Consider the following 16,423-nt stretch of genomic DNA (forward strand, 5'->3'; position numbering starts at 1 on the left):
CTCCAACAAACAACCAACATGCGTCTGCCTGTATCCTGGTAGGAAATCCCCCTGATCGCTATAGAACGTTCTGCAGTGGCAGGTGCACCAGGTATATCACTGTTAGAGAGAACGACCCAGGCCTGGCAGTGACAGACTATCCTGTCCTGGTTACTCATCCCAGTCCAGAGCAAATGGTCTCCCAGTCCCTGTCCCACTCTGTGCACTGGGAGAAGGTTGGCTTCCAGGAGAGAATCAGATGCAGACTGTACAGTGTAGATTTTGGGTTTGTTGACTGACTAAAGGACAGTGCTATGAGGACTGTTTCCTGTTTACTGGGTTTGGCACGGTTGGGACTGGTCAGAGGAAGAGGCAAAGAAAAGGTGCTAACAAATCACATGGCTGAGAAGTTGACAGAGCCTCCTGCTAATAGATACACTCTTCTTGGGCTGGTCAGGGATTAGTTTATTCTTAGTTTTATAGCCAGCCTTATCTAAAGCAAGACCACAGATATTTCTGGGAGAGCCAGGTATAGAATATGGCTTAGGTCTCATTCATGTTCCATTTTGGGGTTTGAGTTTCCTGGGCTGCTTGTTCGAGCCGGAGGGTGCTTCAGGTTGTGCTTGTTCCCAGGGGTGGGAGTGCCTGGTCTGATTGCTTCCCAGGCCCTTGCCTGGTGTCTGGGGCCAAGTTTAACAGTCAAGAGAGAGCCCCAGACCTCCAGGAGGGTGGTAGAGAATTGGCTATCCCAGGCTGCCTGGGATCAAATCCATATTCTATATCTTACTGTGTGACCTTGGTCAAGTCACATGACTGCTGTGTGTCTCAGTTTCCTAATCTGTGAAACATTTTTATTTCTTAGGGACATTGTGGGATTGAGCAAGTGAGTATAGGTAGAAAGCTTAGGACAGTGTTTGCTTTGTGCGTGGCATATGCTCAAACACGTTAATTACTTTTATTCTCATTAGCTTCTGGTGCCTCTTAAATGCTGACAGGTTCCCCAAACTATGAACAGTCTTTGATAGGAAGTTATCTTCTGAAGGCACAGATTGGTGCCCAGTCCACATGCTTCTGAAGCAACTCATGGCTTTCTGCTGTCCATCTAAAACTGTCCACTATCTGCTCCCTGGAATTGAAGACCGACAGCCATCTGTTTCTAGCTGGGTTCTCCAGTCCCACTGACTTCCTCTGTTCCAGGGATCCCTGCCCTCACCCCCAGCCCCAGCTCCAGCCCCAGCCCAGCTATGTTCCCTTCCAGTTCCAGCTCATCTGTCACTTTACCCATGAAGCCTTCTTTGGTCCCTCTGCCCAGGCCAGCACCTGGTTTCTGTCTCAGATAGGGTCTGATCCTCTCTGTGGCCTAAGCAGATGGATGGCACCCAGGAAGACTCAGTAGATGGGAGTTGAGTGAGGGGATAAGCCAAAGGGTGAGAGGCCGGAAGTGGGGCTTTCCGTGGCTAGGAACACTTCCTGCTGCAGGTGTCCACCTGATGGATGAATCAGACAAAGACTCAGGCCCTGGTGAAAGCAGATCAGCAAGCAGGAAAGGAAATGGGCTGGCAGTCAGCTGTCTGTACTGTTCACGGGGTACAGAGTGGGAAGGCCGCCTCATTTTTCTTTCCTCATGAATCTGGGCATCAGACCGTAGCTGACTTACTGCTGTGTCTGGGCTGTGGGCCCCAGGATTTCACTGCCTGAATGTGCACTCTGAAAATGCAGGACTTGAGGAGCCTCTCACTCCTTCAGTGACTCTTTTCCAGAAATCAGCTACTGCTGGAACATTAATCTCCCTAATTTCTCGTGGAAACAAGAATTAGAAGGGTCTGTATCTGATGTCTCTCATTACCTCTGTGGTGACCAGCACAGCTTTTTCATAGAGAGATGGATCAGGCAAGGTCTCTGCCCAGGAGGAGGTCGGTGACAGATAGGAATTGCCAGAGGGCCATGAGGGATGGATGGTCAATGAACTGGGCCCCTCTGGAGTAAGGAAGGAGCATGTCCAGTGCAGAGATTAGGGGCCTTCACAGAGGAGGTGGCATCACTGCTGGATTCCAAGGTGGAAGCATGTGCGAGGTGGATTTGGGCAAGGGCAGAGCAGAAGAAAGCATCCCAGGTGGAGGCGCTATGGGGTGAAGGCCATGAGATGGAATGTGTGGGACAGCCCTGGACACCAGGGATGGGGCGTGTCCAGTCAGATGGAGAGGGCAGGAAGCAGATTAGGAAGGAAGTAGAAACAGCACTGGCACAAGCATAGCCGTAACCGCTGACTCCAGCTGCCAGCCCACCTCTAGGGCTTTAAGCTTAGAAGGCCTGAAAGCCCCAAATCACTTAAAACCTAAAAGTTCAAGGCCAGGATGTTTAAAATGTACTAATTTCACAAAAACTACAACCCCCACCCCCAAACCTTAAAACCCCTGTGCAAACTAAATGGCTGCCAAGTTGCAGAGCAAAGGTAGGCCATGCACGTGGCTGATGGCAGGTGGACACGTGGCACAGGAGGCTCCTGAAGGGGAGAGTGTGGGTGTGTCAGTCTCAGCTGGTCACTGTGTTCAGCAAATGTTTTTTCCCACTCTTGGGGGCTGAGCCATCTGCATCACGAGTTGCTCTCTGAATACAGCCAGCGATGGCCACTCCCATTGTTCCCCTTGCTCTGATCTTGGGAGGGAGGCAGCGGTTATCATCCTCACTCTGCAGGTGAGGCAGCTGAGGCTCAGTGAAGCATCAGTCTAACTCAGTCTCCCAAGGTCTGCTGAAGTTGGTGGCTGTAGAAATGGCCTGAGCTCTGACCATTGAGACATACCTGTCTCTGGGGCCACTGAGGTGAGAGGTGCAGGCCTGAAATCTTCAGTTCTGCGGGGTGGGAGCAGCAGCCGGTTGGCCTGTGGTGTGCCCTGTTTCACTTTGCTCTTAGCAAGGAGGACAGGTAGGGCCCAACTGTAGTCCTTAAGTTGGGAACAATCCTGTCTTGGTGGCTGCAGCAGGCTGCCCATTGGGTCACAGAGGATCTGGCAAGGATGAAGAAACAGCGTAGCTCAGACTTGGGGGAGCCTGAGCACCTACCCCAACAAGACTCCTGCCCAGAGCCTCCAGATGGAGATCCTGACTCCAAGCCACCTCCAGCCAAGTCCTACTTCTCCACGGCCAAGAGCCGTGCCCGGCTCTTTGGGAAGGGTGACTCAGAGGAGGTGTCCTCTATGGATGGCTCTTATGAGGAAGGAGAGATGGCTTCCTGCCCAACCATCACAGTCAGCCCAATTGTCATTGTTCAGAGGCCTGGGGATGGCCCCACCTGTGCCAGGTGAGTCTGCATCTTCCCCTCCCCCCATCTCCCTTACTGCCAGGAGATGCCACATGGTGGTTGGCTTCTGGGCCGAAGGCCATAGAACCAGGGAGCTAGGGGGCTTCAGGGTGGTCTGGCCCAGCATCTACACTCAGAAGACCTGACAGGACACATCATCCCTGAGGCTGGTGTATACACTGATCCCGGCTGACCTCTATTGTCTGGGCCTGGAATGCTCACCAGCCCCAAACACTTGGACTTTAAGTGCAAAAGCTCAAGGCCAGGGGGCTTTAGATAGAGAGTGTAAAACAGCAGGGCAAAGAGGGCCCACAGGCTGACTGTCCTGGGGAGCAGAAGGAACCCTGTTCACTAAGCAGAGGCCAAACCCTTGCCTCCAGCCCCCACTGGGCCACCACCTCCTGAGCCCCAGCTCCCCTGCAGGCAGAGAAGTAAAGGGCCTGGGTGTAGGGGGTGGTGATGGTGAAGACTTTCTAGATGGGGTCTATAGAGAGGGCAGGCACAGAATGGGATACATGTGTCCCACTATTCCTTGTTATATTAGCTTCCTGGACTGAGGAGCTTGCTTTTGTGTCACGATTGTTCCCCTTTTGGTCTGCCTTAGGGTTTAGTTGTGTTTCCTTAAAAGCTCTGAAGGCCGCAGGGCCAAGGGGAGGCCTGGGTATGAGAGGAGGGTGTTTTCTGGCCCTCAGGCAGCTGTCCCAGGACTCTGTCACCACTGGCACCGAGAAGACCCTCAAGCTCTATGATCGCAGGAGGATCTTTGAAGCTGTCGCTCAGAATAACTGCCAGGAGCTGGAGAGCCTGCTCCTCTTCCTGCGGAAGAGCAAGAAGCACCTCACTGACTGCGAGTTCAAAGGTGGCCAGGAGGGCCGGGCTTGGGGAGGCCCTGCCCCAGCCCGCTCTGACCCTCCCTTTGTCTTTCAGACCCCGAGACAGGGAAGACCTGTCTGCTGAAAGCCATGCTCAACCTGCACGACGGGCAGAACGACACCATTCCTCTGCTCCTGGAGATTGCCCGGCAGACGGACAGCCTGAAGGAGTTTGTCAACGCCAGCTACACAGACAGCTATTACAAGGGTGAGAAGGGCAGCTCAGTGCAGGGGGCCTGGAACCAGAAGGCTGTCGTCCTGGGGCCGTCTTACTGCTCTGAGTTCTGTACTTCCTGTCCCTGCCACTGAGTAGGTGGCTCCTGGTCCTGGGGGTCCTTGCCTCTCCCTGGTAGCTTGGTGGTCCCTCCCCTGGAAGTCATGGCCTCCGGCCCCTTTGGCGTTCTTTCTTATACCTTGGTAATTTTGACTGCATGGTGTGGCGTCATAGCTCAAAGCAACCTCAAACTCTTGAGCCCAAGTGATCCTCTTGCCTCACCCTCCTGAGCAGCTGGGACAGCAGGTGCTTGTTGTGAAGTCCAGCTAGTTTTTCTATTTTTAGTAGAGATGGGATCTCGGTTTTGCTCAGGCTGGTTTCAAACTCTTGAGCTCAAGCAATCCACCCACCTAGGCCTCCCATAGCACTAGGATTACAGGTGTGAGCCACCTTGTCTGGCCTGCCTTGCAGTCTTTTTGTTTGTTTGTTTTTTGAGACAGAGCCTCAAGCTATCACCCTGGGTAGAGTGCTGTTGCATCATAGCTCACAGCAACCTCCAATCGCTTAAGCGATTCTCTTGCCTCAGCCTCCCAAGTAGCTGAGACTACAGGCGCCCACCACAATGCCCAGCTATTTTTTAGTTGTAGTTGTCATTGTTGTTTGGGTGGATTGGAACCTGCCAGCTCTAGTGTATGTGGCTGGTGCCTTAGCCACTTGGGCTACAGGCGCTGAGCTTGCCTTGTAGTCGTGTACCTCCTGTTGCCAGGGTCTTTCTTGTGTAGGAAGTTCCAGGGCCCCCTTGGGGGATCCCGACCTTGTCTCCTACAGTATGGATCTGCCAGGCACTTTCTGCCCTCTCTTCCTACACCAGCTGCTGGCTACCTGGGCCCTACATCAGCACCTGTCTGTGCAGCCTGGCAGGACTGTGGTCACAAAGCCTTGGCATGTGTCCTCTGTAGGACAAACGGCGCTGCACATTGCCATTGAGAGGCGGAACATGGCACTGGTGACCCTTCTGGTGGAGAATGGAGCAGATGTCCAGGCTGCGGCCAATGGGGATTTCTTTAAGAAGACCAAAGAGCGGCCTGGCTTCTACTTTGGTAGGAAGACTGCGTGGTGGCAGACACTTGGCATTTTGGCTCTGGCTAAGGGGTGATTTGGGGCAGAGATAGAGGGAGTTTGAGCCCTGGTGGTTTAGGGATTGGCTCAGTCTCACTCCTGAGGGCTACCACGGCCCCTGTGTTGACTTCAGGTGAACTGCCCCTCTCCCTGGCTGCCTGCACCAACCAGCTGGCCATCGTGAAGTTCCTGCTGCAGAACTCCTGGCAGCCAGCCGACATCAGCGCCAGGGACTCAGTGGGCAACACGGTATTGCACGCGCTGGTGGAGGTGGCAGACAACACGGCTGACAACACCAAGTTTGTGACAACCATGTACAATGAGATTCTGATCCTGGGGGCCAAACTCCACCCTACGCTGAAGCTGGAGGAGCTCACCAACAAGAAGGGGATGACACCATTGGCCCTGGCCGCTGGGACGGGGAAGATCGGGGTAGGAGGGGGCATTGGCCCAGGCTCAGGGTGTGACTTGAGATGGCGTTGTGGGAGAGGGCTGCCTGCCTCATTAGGAGTGCCTGGCATTGCCACCACCATGAGTGTAGGACTCCAATTCTGTCACACCAGCTTGAAGGGCTGTTAGGATAAATCAGAGGAACTGGGAGCAGCCTGGCAGAATGCAGCACTTCTGATTTCCAACTCTGAGTAGTGGCTGCAAGACATGGGGTGGGGTAGGGGGCTTCTGGAGCCTGGGGGAGCACTGGGTCAGTTTATGGTGGAACAGAAAAAGAAGCTGCTAGGTTTGTCCATGGCAGGCAGGAGTTTTGGGCGACAGGGAGGGTCCTAATGGGAGAGTTTATGGTAGGGCAGGCCTAAGGGAAATCAGAGGACACAGAAGGCCAATGGTGGGGATGGGGCTGCTGAGAATTAGAGGGGAGGGGGCATCTCAGGCTCAGGTGATTTTGGAATCCTGTTCCTGCTCAGATGAGCCCCTTGGGATGAGGAGCCTGGCTTTCTGACCTTGGTTTTCTTTGTTGGATTATCTATTTCCTCCTTCTGGCTTGAGGTTTTCTAGAATGGAGCACCATTGCCCTTCACTGTGAAATGGTAGAGCTAGGGGCCCTGGTGTGACGTGGCACTGGGCCTGAAGTGGCTGCAGGGGCATTGATTCTGATGGTGGTCAGGAGGGTAGGGGTTGGCAGAGTTATTCTCCAAGCAGACCTGGTACCTGTGTGAAGATGTTACCTGTGGCTGGCCCCCAGGCTGGCCTCTAACAGGTTCATGTTCCCCGGTGGCAGGTCTTGGCCTACATTCTCCAGAGGGAGATCCAGGAGCCTGAGTGCAGGCACCTGTCCAGGAAGTTCACCGAGTGGGCCTATGGGCCCGTGCACTCCTCACTCTACGACCTGTCTTGCATCGACACCTGTGAGAAGAACTCAGTCCTGGAGGTGATCGCCTACAGCAGCAGTGAGACCCCCGTGAGTGGCAGGGCTGAGACACAGCCAGGGAGGACTTCAGGGCCACTGCACTCCAGCCCCAGCCTCTGGCCCAGCTCTGCCTGTCTTCCCATCAGTGAACATCTACTTCCCTGTAGGCCAGGCCCTACAGTCTCATCATGTAGTCCCATTCATTCCCACCAAACAGTTTCCTTAAGCGAACCAATGGTAAGGGATTATGATCCAGTAAAAACTGAAACATTTCAGAGGTACATGGACAAAAAGGACCCTCCTTTAATACCACATAATACGTAATTTCATTTTGTTTATATAAGTGGGATTATGCTGTACATAACGTGGAACAACACTTTCACTTAATGGCATATCTTACAGATAGTTTTGTATTAGTATATATAGGTCTGTTCCATTAAAACTGTTGTCACATGGCTGGGAAAGGTGGCTCACATCTGTAATCCTACTACTCTGGGAGGCCGAGGCAGGTGGATTGCTTGAGCTCAGGAGTTCAAGACCAGCCTGAGCAAGAGTCAGATCCTGTCTCTAAAAAAAAAAAAAAAAAAGCCAGGCATGGTTGTGGGCGCCTGTAGTCCCAGCTACTTAGGAGGCTGAGGCAAGAGGAGTCTTGAGCCCAGGAGTTAGAGGTTGCTATGAGCTATGACGGCCACAGCACTCTACCCAGGGTGACAGAGTGAGGCTCTGTCTCAAAAAAAAAAAAAAAAAATATATATATATATATATATCCACATTGGATTCCGCAGTAGGGATGGGGAGTAAGTGTCGATAGAAGGACATTCAAGTTATTTCCAGTTTTTTGCTATGGCATGCTTCAGGGCACTTGGCATGGGCTGGAGAGTTTGTCAATGAAGTCTACCTGGAATTGGAATTGCTAAATCAAAAAGAACACTCACTTAATCAATGTACACGCCTACCCAGTAGGTACACAACTAACCATATTCTTGCCAACCTGGATATTATCAATATTTAAAAAAAACTAGCTTAAATTGATAGAACCAAAAATGCTATCTCGTTAATATCTTATTTCTCATTTTCCTGATCCATGGTGAGGCTGAGAATTTATTTGTGTTTATCAAACTTTCATATTTCTTTGGTAGATTTTCTATTCATTATCCTTTGTGACTTCTTCTAGGGCTCATTTTGGGGAGGTTACTAGATGCTGTCTTTTTTTTTTATTTGTTTGTTTTTTGCAGTTTTTGGCCGGAGCTGGGTTTGAACCCACCACCTCCAGCATATGGGGCCAGCGCCCTACTCCTTTGAGCCGCAGCGCCACCCCACTAGATGCTGTCTTACAGAAAGAGTTGATCTTTTCTCTATTGCATAGGTTGCAAATATTTTATTTTCTCCCACCTTTTAACTTCATGTATGGCTTCATTTGCTTATAGACGGTTTTCATTTTGATAGGGTCAAATTTTTCTTTAGTAGTATCTGTGACTTGGGTCTTGCTTAGAAGGACCTTGTCCACTTCAAGGTTATATGCGTATCCTTTCATAATTTCTTTTTGCTCCCTCATAGGCATTTTGTGTTGGGCACTTTCATTACCTAGAATTTATTTTTGCATTGGTGTGAGGTAGGTATCAGACTAAATTATTCTGCTCCAAATGCAGGTTTCAATACCACAGTCCATGCTGCCACCATTGCTTCAAAAGGCCACCTAACTGCCTCTTCTTTCCAAGGTGATGCTTTGAGCTTTTAAGGCAGACTTTTGGGCTGGAGTCTGTGTCTTCAGCAATGTGGGGCCACCATGCTGTGTCACAGGTCAGAGGTGGCATTTAGAAGATGTGCCCCAGGGAGGAGAGGCCTGTTCTGCTCTGCCCTGTCACCCAGGCCTGGGCTGCCTCTGCCTTAGAGTCCTGGATGCAGGTGGTCTTGGAGGAGCAGTCTGGGTAGGAAATGACCTCAAAAAGGACTGCTGTGTTTGGCCTGGAGAAGTGAGACTCTGGGGCCACCACTGATGTCTTTATGTCTCTGAAGACTCTCAGGGGCAAGGAGTGTGGACTTGTCCTGGGCCCCTCAGTCAGAGCTGGGACCACAGTGGAAAGTAAAAAGATCAATGTTACTCCAAAGAATAGATGCTTCCTATAGTCTGAGTGTCTCCAGAGGCTTCCTGAGGTGGTGGAAAGGTAGTCAAGAAGACTGAACAGGGACTCTGTCATGGGAGCTTGACCTTGAGCTGGGGGTCAAGAAAGAGGCCAGAGTGATCTGATTTTGGCTCATCTATCCCAGGGACACCTGTACTATAACAAAGTCCGTGGGTATGAGACTTTCACCCCAAAGCATACTTGTAATGACAGAATCCAGGTACTGGCCCTTCCTGCAGGGGAACAGGAACTCCTACCCGATCCAGGGATAGCAATGTGAGAAACAAGGGACCCAGAGGCTCTTTTTGCTTGCTCTTAGTCCCTTCTCTAAGCAGCCTCATGCCAGGTCCTGCCTGAACCGGCTTCTTCCCATAACTGTGGGAATAATAAGGATGTAGGCTCTCAGGAGAGAGCTATTGGAGATAATGGGCACAGTATTTTGGGAAATATTGTGGGCCTTTGAGTGGGCACTTAGGGTTTGTCCAATTTTACCCTATCTGCTGTACACATGGGAACATTTAGGCCAAGAGAGTGGGTCAGTTGGCAAGCCACAGCAGGGCTGGTCCAGACCTCCTGTGACCCTCAGTTGCTCTGTGGGCTGAGCCATGGTCACAGGGTCTGAGCAGCACCGCAGGCTGGTGTGGGCATGCAGGCGGTTCCTGGCAGGGAGAGCGAGCCTCACTTCTCTTTGCTCCCTCTAGAATCGCCATGACATGCTCTTGGTGGAGCCACTGAACCGACTCCTGCAGGACAAGTGGGACAGATTCGTCAAGCGCATCTTCTACTTCAACTTCTTTGCCTACTGCTTGTACATGGTCATCTTCACCACGGCCGCGTACTACAGGCCTGTGGACGGCTTGGTGCGGCCGGAGGATCAGGCCTGGGCTCTGGGGTTGGGATGGGAACATTTTCTCATAAGCCCCACTGGACCAGGTGCAGGCCCTGTCCTGGACTTTGTCCTCATTTGCTGAAGCAGTGGAAGGCTCACTTGGAGAGCCTTTGTCTCTTAGCTCAGTTTCCTACTCAGGCTGTTCTGGTGACCATTCTTGGCCCGTCTCCTTTAGCCTTGTGGCCTGGGAGGCTGGTCACCTGGTTGCTGAGGTCCCAGATGGCAGAGGGGGGTACTCAGTGTAAAAAGCATGCAGGATCTAGGGCACAGGAAGCAGCTCACCCTTGCGTCTGCAGGGACATGGGATGGTGTAAGCCCCAAGCCCATTGCCATCTTGCTTGCCTGCCCTCTTTTATTCACTCACGTGCTCATTATTCATCCTCTGGACATAAACTTCTGAGCACTCCTTCTGTGCCAGCCCCTGAGCCATGCATAAAATCAGCCTATGATTGGCATTTTTCCCTCTATGGGAGCCATGGACTCCATAGAATTTCTGAATCGAGTCCCTCATTCTATACCCAGGGCACTAAATTTGCTGCCTTTATTTCCAAGGCATCTTGTTCGTAAATTTGGTTCAAGAACTCGACTTCATAGTTAGATGAAACCTGATTTCTATCCACCCATTAAGACCATTTAATGACTTGGTTTTGAAAGAAAAAGAAAAAACTGTGCTAAGAAGGCAAACTAGTGAACCAGTGGTTATGAAACATTGAGAGTAAACTGAAAGGAAACCCACCTCAGAAGATGGTGGCTGAAACACAAGGACAAGGCCTGCATGTATGCGTGGGAGTGTCCCTTTCTCGATTGTCCACGGGAGTCCCCGATGCTCCTGGGAGAACAGGTGCTCCCTGTGGGCCATGGGGGCAGCAGGACTCCTATGGCAGTGGGGTGTGTGTCACCTATCCCATCACCTTGCTCCCAGCAAAAGGGCACTCTTGGGAGCAGCACAGCACAGTGTAAGGATGCTCTGCTTGGCATTTGGAGCTGCCTCTTTGGGGAATCAGGCCCCCCAGAGGAGCTTCCTTACAAGTGTCCCCATAAGAATGCAGTGTCTTTGTGTGTCCCTCCATCAGGTTGCTGTGTCAACCTGATGGAGGGTGTGTCTTCAGGGCAGAGGCTGGGTCCTCATCACAGGGCACGGTACCTGGTAAATGCCTGTTGAGTGAACAAGTGGGTAATTAACAGCATCACCCACTTCTCTGCATCTCACAGCCTCCATTTAAGATGAAAAACACTATTGGAGACTATTTCCGAGTCACTGGAGAGATTCTGTCTGTGGCAGGGGGAGTCTACTTTTTCTTCCGAGGGGTAAGCATTCCTCCCCATGCTGTGAGTTTCTCTTATCACCAAAACAAAAAGCCAAGAGAAGCGCTCATTGCTCACTCGCTTTTTTATTCGTCAGACACACAGAAATCACAGATGATGTATTATAGGTATAGTTTTTGCAAGAAAGGTGATGTGAAATTCCAAACAGCTGGCTCAGCGCCTATGGCTCAAGCGGCTAAGGCGCCAGCCACATACACCTAAGGTGGCGGGTTCGAATCCCCAGCCCGGGCCCGCCAAACAACAATGATGGCTGCAACCAAAAAATGGCCAGGCGTTGTGGCGGGCGCCTGTGGTCCCAGCTACTTGGGAGGCAGAGGCAGGAGACTCGCTTGAGCCCAGGAGTTGGAGGTTGCTCTGAGCTGTGATGCCATGGCACTCTACCCAGGGGGATAGCTTGGGGCTCTGTCTCAAAAAAAAAAAAAAAAAGAAATTCCAAACAGCTGTCCCACACTCAAAGAACCAGACTATTCCTCCATTATAGAAAAATGGCCAAGGATTGTACCTGTATAACTTTTCAGTTACAATTAAATGATTACTGATTTAGGCATTCACACTTGGTGCTGGTAGGGGTTCTGCCCAGTGCATCCCCATGGGCCCAGGGCAGTCAAGCTTGCAAATAGCTAGGAAGGGCCCTTCCAGGGAGCCTCTCTGATGCCTGTGATGTGTAATTACAGAAGCAGAGCGGAAGCTGCTTAAGGGGTAGGATCATGACTGGCAGTTGTTTAACTCATCAAAACAGTCTGTTAAAGCTCAGAACAATGAAGGAAGTCTGAAACTCACAACTGTGCAATCCTTGGCCATTTTTCTAAAGAGTAGTCAGTTCTGTCTTTGAACATGGGGCCTGTTTGGGATTTTACATCTTGCAAACACTGTGCGTGTGATACATCAGCTATAATTTATAGTTTCAGTTTCTTCAAAGAGGAATTAGATGGGTACAAAGAGCTCAGATTTGGGGATAACTGTGATTATTTGAACTCCCAGTTTTCAAGATATAACCCTCCCCTTTTTTTGTGACTCACTTTTGTGGAGTCTTTCCAAATCACTGGACTTGGTCTTCATGGAAACAACTGTCTTTCTTTTCACACACATAGTTTACGTTATAATAAGGTACAAAGCCACAATGGCGAATTCGCTTGTGCGAGGGTGCAGAAGTGTGTGAGATGTGAGTATCCTGCTGAGGACCTTCCTGTTAGTTAATCTGGTGAGTGAGTTCAGTGGAGGCTGGTTAACAAGCTTTTTCCTCTAATGCTTACTTAAATTTAAGGGGGGAAAAAAGCACCAATTAAAATGAAAACAATTGCCCAATTCCATTATTTATTCACAGAAATTGATAACATTTTGGTGGTTTTCTTTCCTATCTTTGTTTCTAGGTATAGTTGTAAATCCAGTCTGTATTTTAAAAAATTGCTGCTGACTGAGTCAGCCAATATGACCCCCTGGGCCTGACCCAGACTGTTCCCTCTTCCCATGGTCCCTACTCTAACACACTCCTCTGTCCCCTCCTGGGGCTGAGTGCTCATTGTGCAGCTACTTCTGACATTTCCAGGGATCTTACTTGGTCTGTTTACCTGCAGATTCAATATTTCCTGCAGAGACGGCCATCCATGAAGGCCTTATTTGTGGACAGCTACAGTGAGATGCTTTTGTAAGTGACACTTCGACCCTTTTACCTCTTTGGGGCCAGTTCTGAGGAGATGGTAATCAGTTTTCACTCCTTCTCTCACTTATGCCGGGCCTGGCACATAGTAGGACCTCAGTGAACGTGGTGGAGGGATGATTCATCCAATGAATGGATGAATGAATACTGAGGGCCTACTTTGTGCCAGACGTGTGTCAGGTGCTGGGAATCGACACATTGTGCCCTGAGCTCATGTGACTTACAGCCTCACTTAGATGCACACTTGTTCTCCTTTTCCATCCATTTGACCATCCATCTGCCATTTACTGGGTTGGCACTGGCGTACTGGGATGAAATGGATACAATTCCCACCTGCAAGGAATTTCCAATCTTTAAGGCAGGGCTCTTCAAGCTTGGCACCACTGACATTTTCTTTTCTTTTCTTTTCTTTTTTTTTTTTTTGAGACAGAGTCTCACTCTGTCTCCCTGCATAATCTTTTGGGCTTGAGTAATCCTCTTGCCTCAACCTCCCAAGTAGCTGGGACTACAGGTGTGTGCCACCATGTCTGGCTAATTTTTATATTTTTCATAGAAACTGGGTCTCCCTCTTGCTTTGGCTGCTCTCAAACTCTTGAGCTCAAGCAATTCACCCACTTTGGCCTCCCAGAGTGCTAGGATTACTGCACCAGGCTGGCACTACTTAGATTTTGGACTAAATAATTTCTGGTAATGGTGGCAGAAGGGCTGCCCTGTGCACTGTAGAATATTTAGCAGCATAACTGATCTCTACCAACGAGATGTTTGTGTCTCTCCTGTCACTTAGTCTCTCCCTACCCCAGGTTATTGTGAGAGTACAAAAAACTAGTTCACAATTTTTTTTTTTTGAGACAGAGTCTCACTTTGTCACTCTCGGTTGAGTGCTATAACATTACAGCTCACAGCAACCTCCAGCTCTTGGGCTTAGGAGATTCTCTTGCCTCAGCTTCTGGAGTAGCTGGGACTACAGGCATCTGCCACAAGGCCCAGCTGGTTTTTTGTTGTTGCAGTTTGGCTGGGGCTGGGTTTGAACCCACCACCCTCCATATATGGGGCTGGCGCCCTACTCACTGAGCCACAGGCACTGCCCTCTAGTTCATAATTTTTGAATTTGTTAAGTAGAGTTCTTATAGTTGCATCCCACACCCCAAAGGTGTCCTATTCACCCCTACCTTGTGGCCTTTAAGTGGGAGCACACCAATGCCCTCTCTCCTCTCCACTCCCTTGTTCCCCCTTCCCCCAACTTGAATAGAATTAAGTTTTTCTCCTATGTGGGCCCGTATTAGATTGTCTCCTGGCTTCATAATAAAATTAAGTACATTGGATCCTTGCTTTTCCATTCTTGCTGTCACTTAGTCTTGACAATCAAAAATGTTTCCAGATGGGATGGCGCCGGCCCCATATACTGGAGGTGGTGTGTTCAAACCCAGCCCTGGCCATGAACTGCAAAAAAAAAAAAAAAAAAAAAAAGTTTCCAGATGTTGCCAAGGCCCCGCACTTGGGGAGGTGGGTGCCAGAATCACTCTTTGTTGAGACACACTGGTTTAGGGGAAGATAGATGAGTAAAAACTGTGGATGCCACAGGGAACCCCCTTCCTTCAGAAAATAACCTGGAACCTTATTATGTGACGATGGAATAATTTTTTGTTCCAATTGGTATTCAGTATTTACATTGTTAGACTTCTGCAAATATTCACAATGTCCTCTTCTACTTTCTTCTGAAGTGAATAATTACCTTGTTTTTCACTTGTTTAGTTTTCTTTGTGGCGATTGCTAATTCTTCCCACATCTCCTCAAATCTCTCAATATAATTCCCTCAAAAATCAATCACGTAAGTGGCATTATCAGATTTCCCCCCACCATTTTTTTTTTTTTTTTGAGGAATTTCCCCCCTGGAGCCCTGGATTCTCTTCCTCACTGGGGTGGTTTTTCTCCACCCCTGCTGCTTAGCTCTTGTCCTGAGACTTCTCTTTGCTGCCAACCTCAGAATTCTTGTTGCTTTCCTGAAAGAGTTCCTGTCTATTTCTATCTTCTTCTTTCCTGGTTTTTCCCTTCGTTTGAGCACATCCTTTTGTATTTTCATCTGATGAAAAAAGAGGGTATAATGGCAGAGGACACAGTGATGACAGCTTTCAGGGTCCTTGAATCTTCAGTCACATTGCTCTGGTGTGTACAGTTGTCATTCTTTCACTAACGTCCTGGCGATCCCTTTCCCTTTGGGTCTCTTATTTTCTGAAACCAATGTCTTCCTCTTTCCTGGTTTGCTTCTTTGTTTTGGAGGAGGACATCAAGAACCAGGAGAGAAGTTTTATGTTGGAGAATAGGAGAGTAAATTTTCTTTTAAATCTTGTGTGTCTGAGAATATCTCTATTATATCATCACATTCAATTGATAGTTTATGCATAACATTCTTTGAAAAGTTCGATATTTTTCTACTATTTTTTTGCTTTAGTGTTATAGATGAAACCACTCTGATTCTAGATCCTCTTTTAAGACCCGTTTTGATTATTCTCCTTGTATCTTTGTACCTGGTGCCCTGAAACTTAATGATGCAAATGTTTTACAATTGCAGATTAATGAGAGAGTACAAACAACGAGGTTACGATGTTTACATTTGTTAGGGAGAGTTCCTCTTGCAGTTGTGTCCTACACCCGAGAGGTGTGCCATATACCCTTACATTGTGCACATTAACTGGAGCGCCCCAACCTCTTCCCTCTCCCCCTCCCACCAACTTGAGTTGATTTGAGTTTTTCTCTTATGTGGGTGTGTATTAGCTCATCTACTGGTTTCATGTTCCTATCGAGTATATCGGATTGTTGCTTTTCCATTCTTGTGATACTTTACTAAGAAGAATATGTTCCAACTCCATCCGGGTTAGTACAAAAGATGTGAAGTCTCCATCTTTTTAATGGCTGAATAGTATTCCATAGTATACATATACCACAGCTTGTTAATTATTCCTGGGTTGATGAGCATTTAGGTTGTTTCCACATCCTAGTGATTGTGAATTGAGTTGTGATAAACAATATAGTGCAAAAGTCCTTATGATAAAATGATTTTTTTTTCTTCTGGGTAGATGCTTAGTAGCGGGATTGCAGGGTCAAATGGAGGTCTAATTTGAATTCTTCGAGGATTCTCCATGCTTCTTTCCAAAGAGGCTGTTTTGGTTTGTAGTCCCAACAACAGTAGAAAAGTGTTGCCCTCCTTCTACATCTGTGCCAGCACCTGCAGCTTTGGGATTTTGTGATGTGGGTTATTCTCACTGGAGTTCAGTGCTGTCTCAGGGTGGTTTTGATGTGCATTTCTCTGATGATTATGGATGATGAGCATTTTTTTGTATGTTTGTTAGCCAATTGTTTATCTTTCTCAGAGAAGGTTCTGTTCATGTCCTTGCCCAGCAATAGATGGGACTGTTTGCTCTTTTTTTGTTGATTAATTTGAGCTCTCTGTAGATCCTAGTTACCAGCCCTTAATGATGCATTTTTATGTGGGTTTGTTTTTATCCAATGTTCTGAGCATTTAGTGGGCTATTTCAATCTGAAAATTTATGTCCTCAGTCTTAGAATATTTTCTTTAATTATTTCT

The 16,423-nt window shown here is 48.8% G+C and overlaps 1 protein-coding gene across 2 annotated transcripts in view; it reads left to right on the forward strand.

The window, feature by feature from the left end:
• TRPV1 (transient receptor potential cation channel subfamily V member 1) overlaps nt 1–16,423 on the forward strand; it is a 41,466-nt gene that overhangs the window by 936 nt on the left and 24,107 nt on the right. The window contains exons 2-10 of one of the 2 annotated variants that reach the window (XM_003799055.3): nt 2,961–3,277; nt 3,970–4,136; nt 4,205–4,357; nt 5,323–5,463; nt 5,616–5,914; nt 6,717–6,896; nt 9,670–9,828; nt 11,070–11,165; nt 12,758–12,828. In XM_003799055.3, the coding sequence (XP_003799103.1) occupies nt 2,994–3,277; nt 3,970–4,136; nt 4,205–4,357; nt 5,323–5,463; nt 5,616–5,914; nt 6,717–6,896; nt 9,670–9,828; nt 11,070–11,165; nt 12,758–12,828 (1,550 nt within the window). In that variant the 5' untranslated portion in view covers nt 2,961–2,993. Of the gene's footprint in view, nt 1–2,960; nt 3,278–3,969; nt 4,137–4,204; nt 4,358–5,322; nt 5,464–5,615; nt 5,915–6,716; nt 6,897–9,669; nt 9,829–11,069; nt 11,166–12,757; nt 12,829–16,423 lie in introns of those variants that run through there. The other variant, XM_003799056.1, reaches the window with a different exon arrangement.

This window comes from Otolemur garnettii, unplaced genomic scaffold (assembly GCF_000181295.1).
Source record: "Otolemur garnettii isolate 467f Iridium unplaced genomic scaffold, OtoGar3 scaffold00145, whole genome shotgun sequence".
Lineage (NCBI taxonomy): Eukaryota > Metazoa > Chordata > Mammalia > Primates > Galagidae > Otolemur > Otolemur garnettii.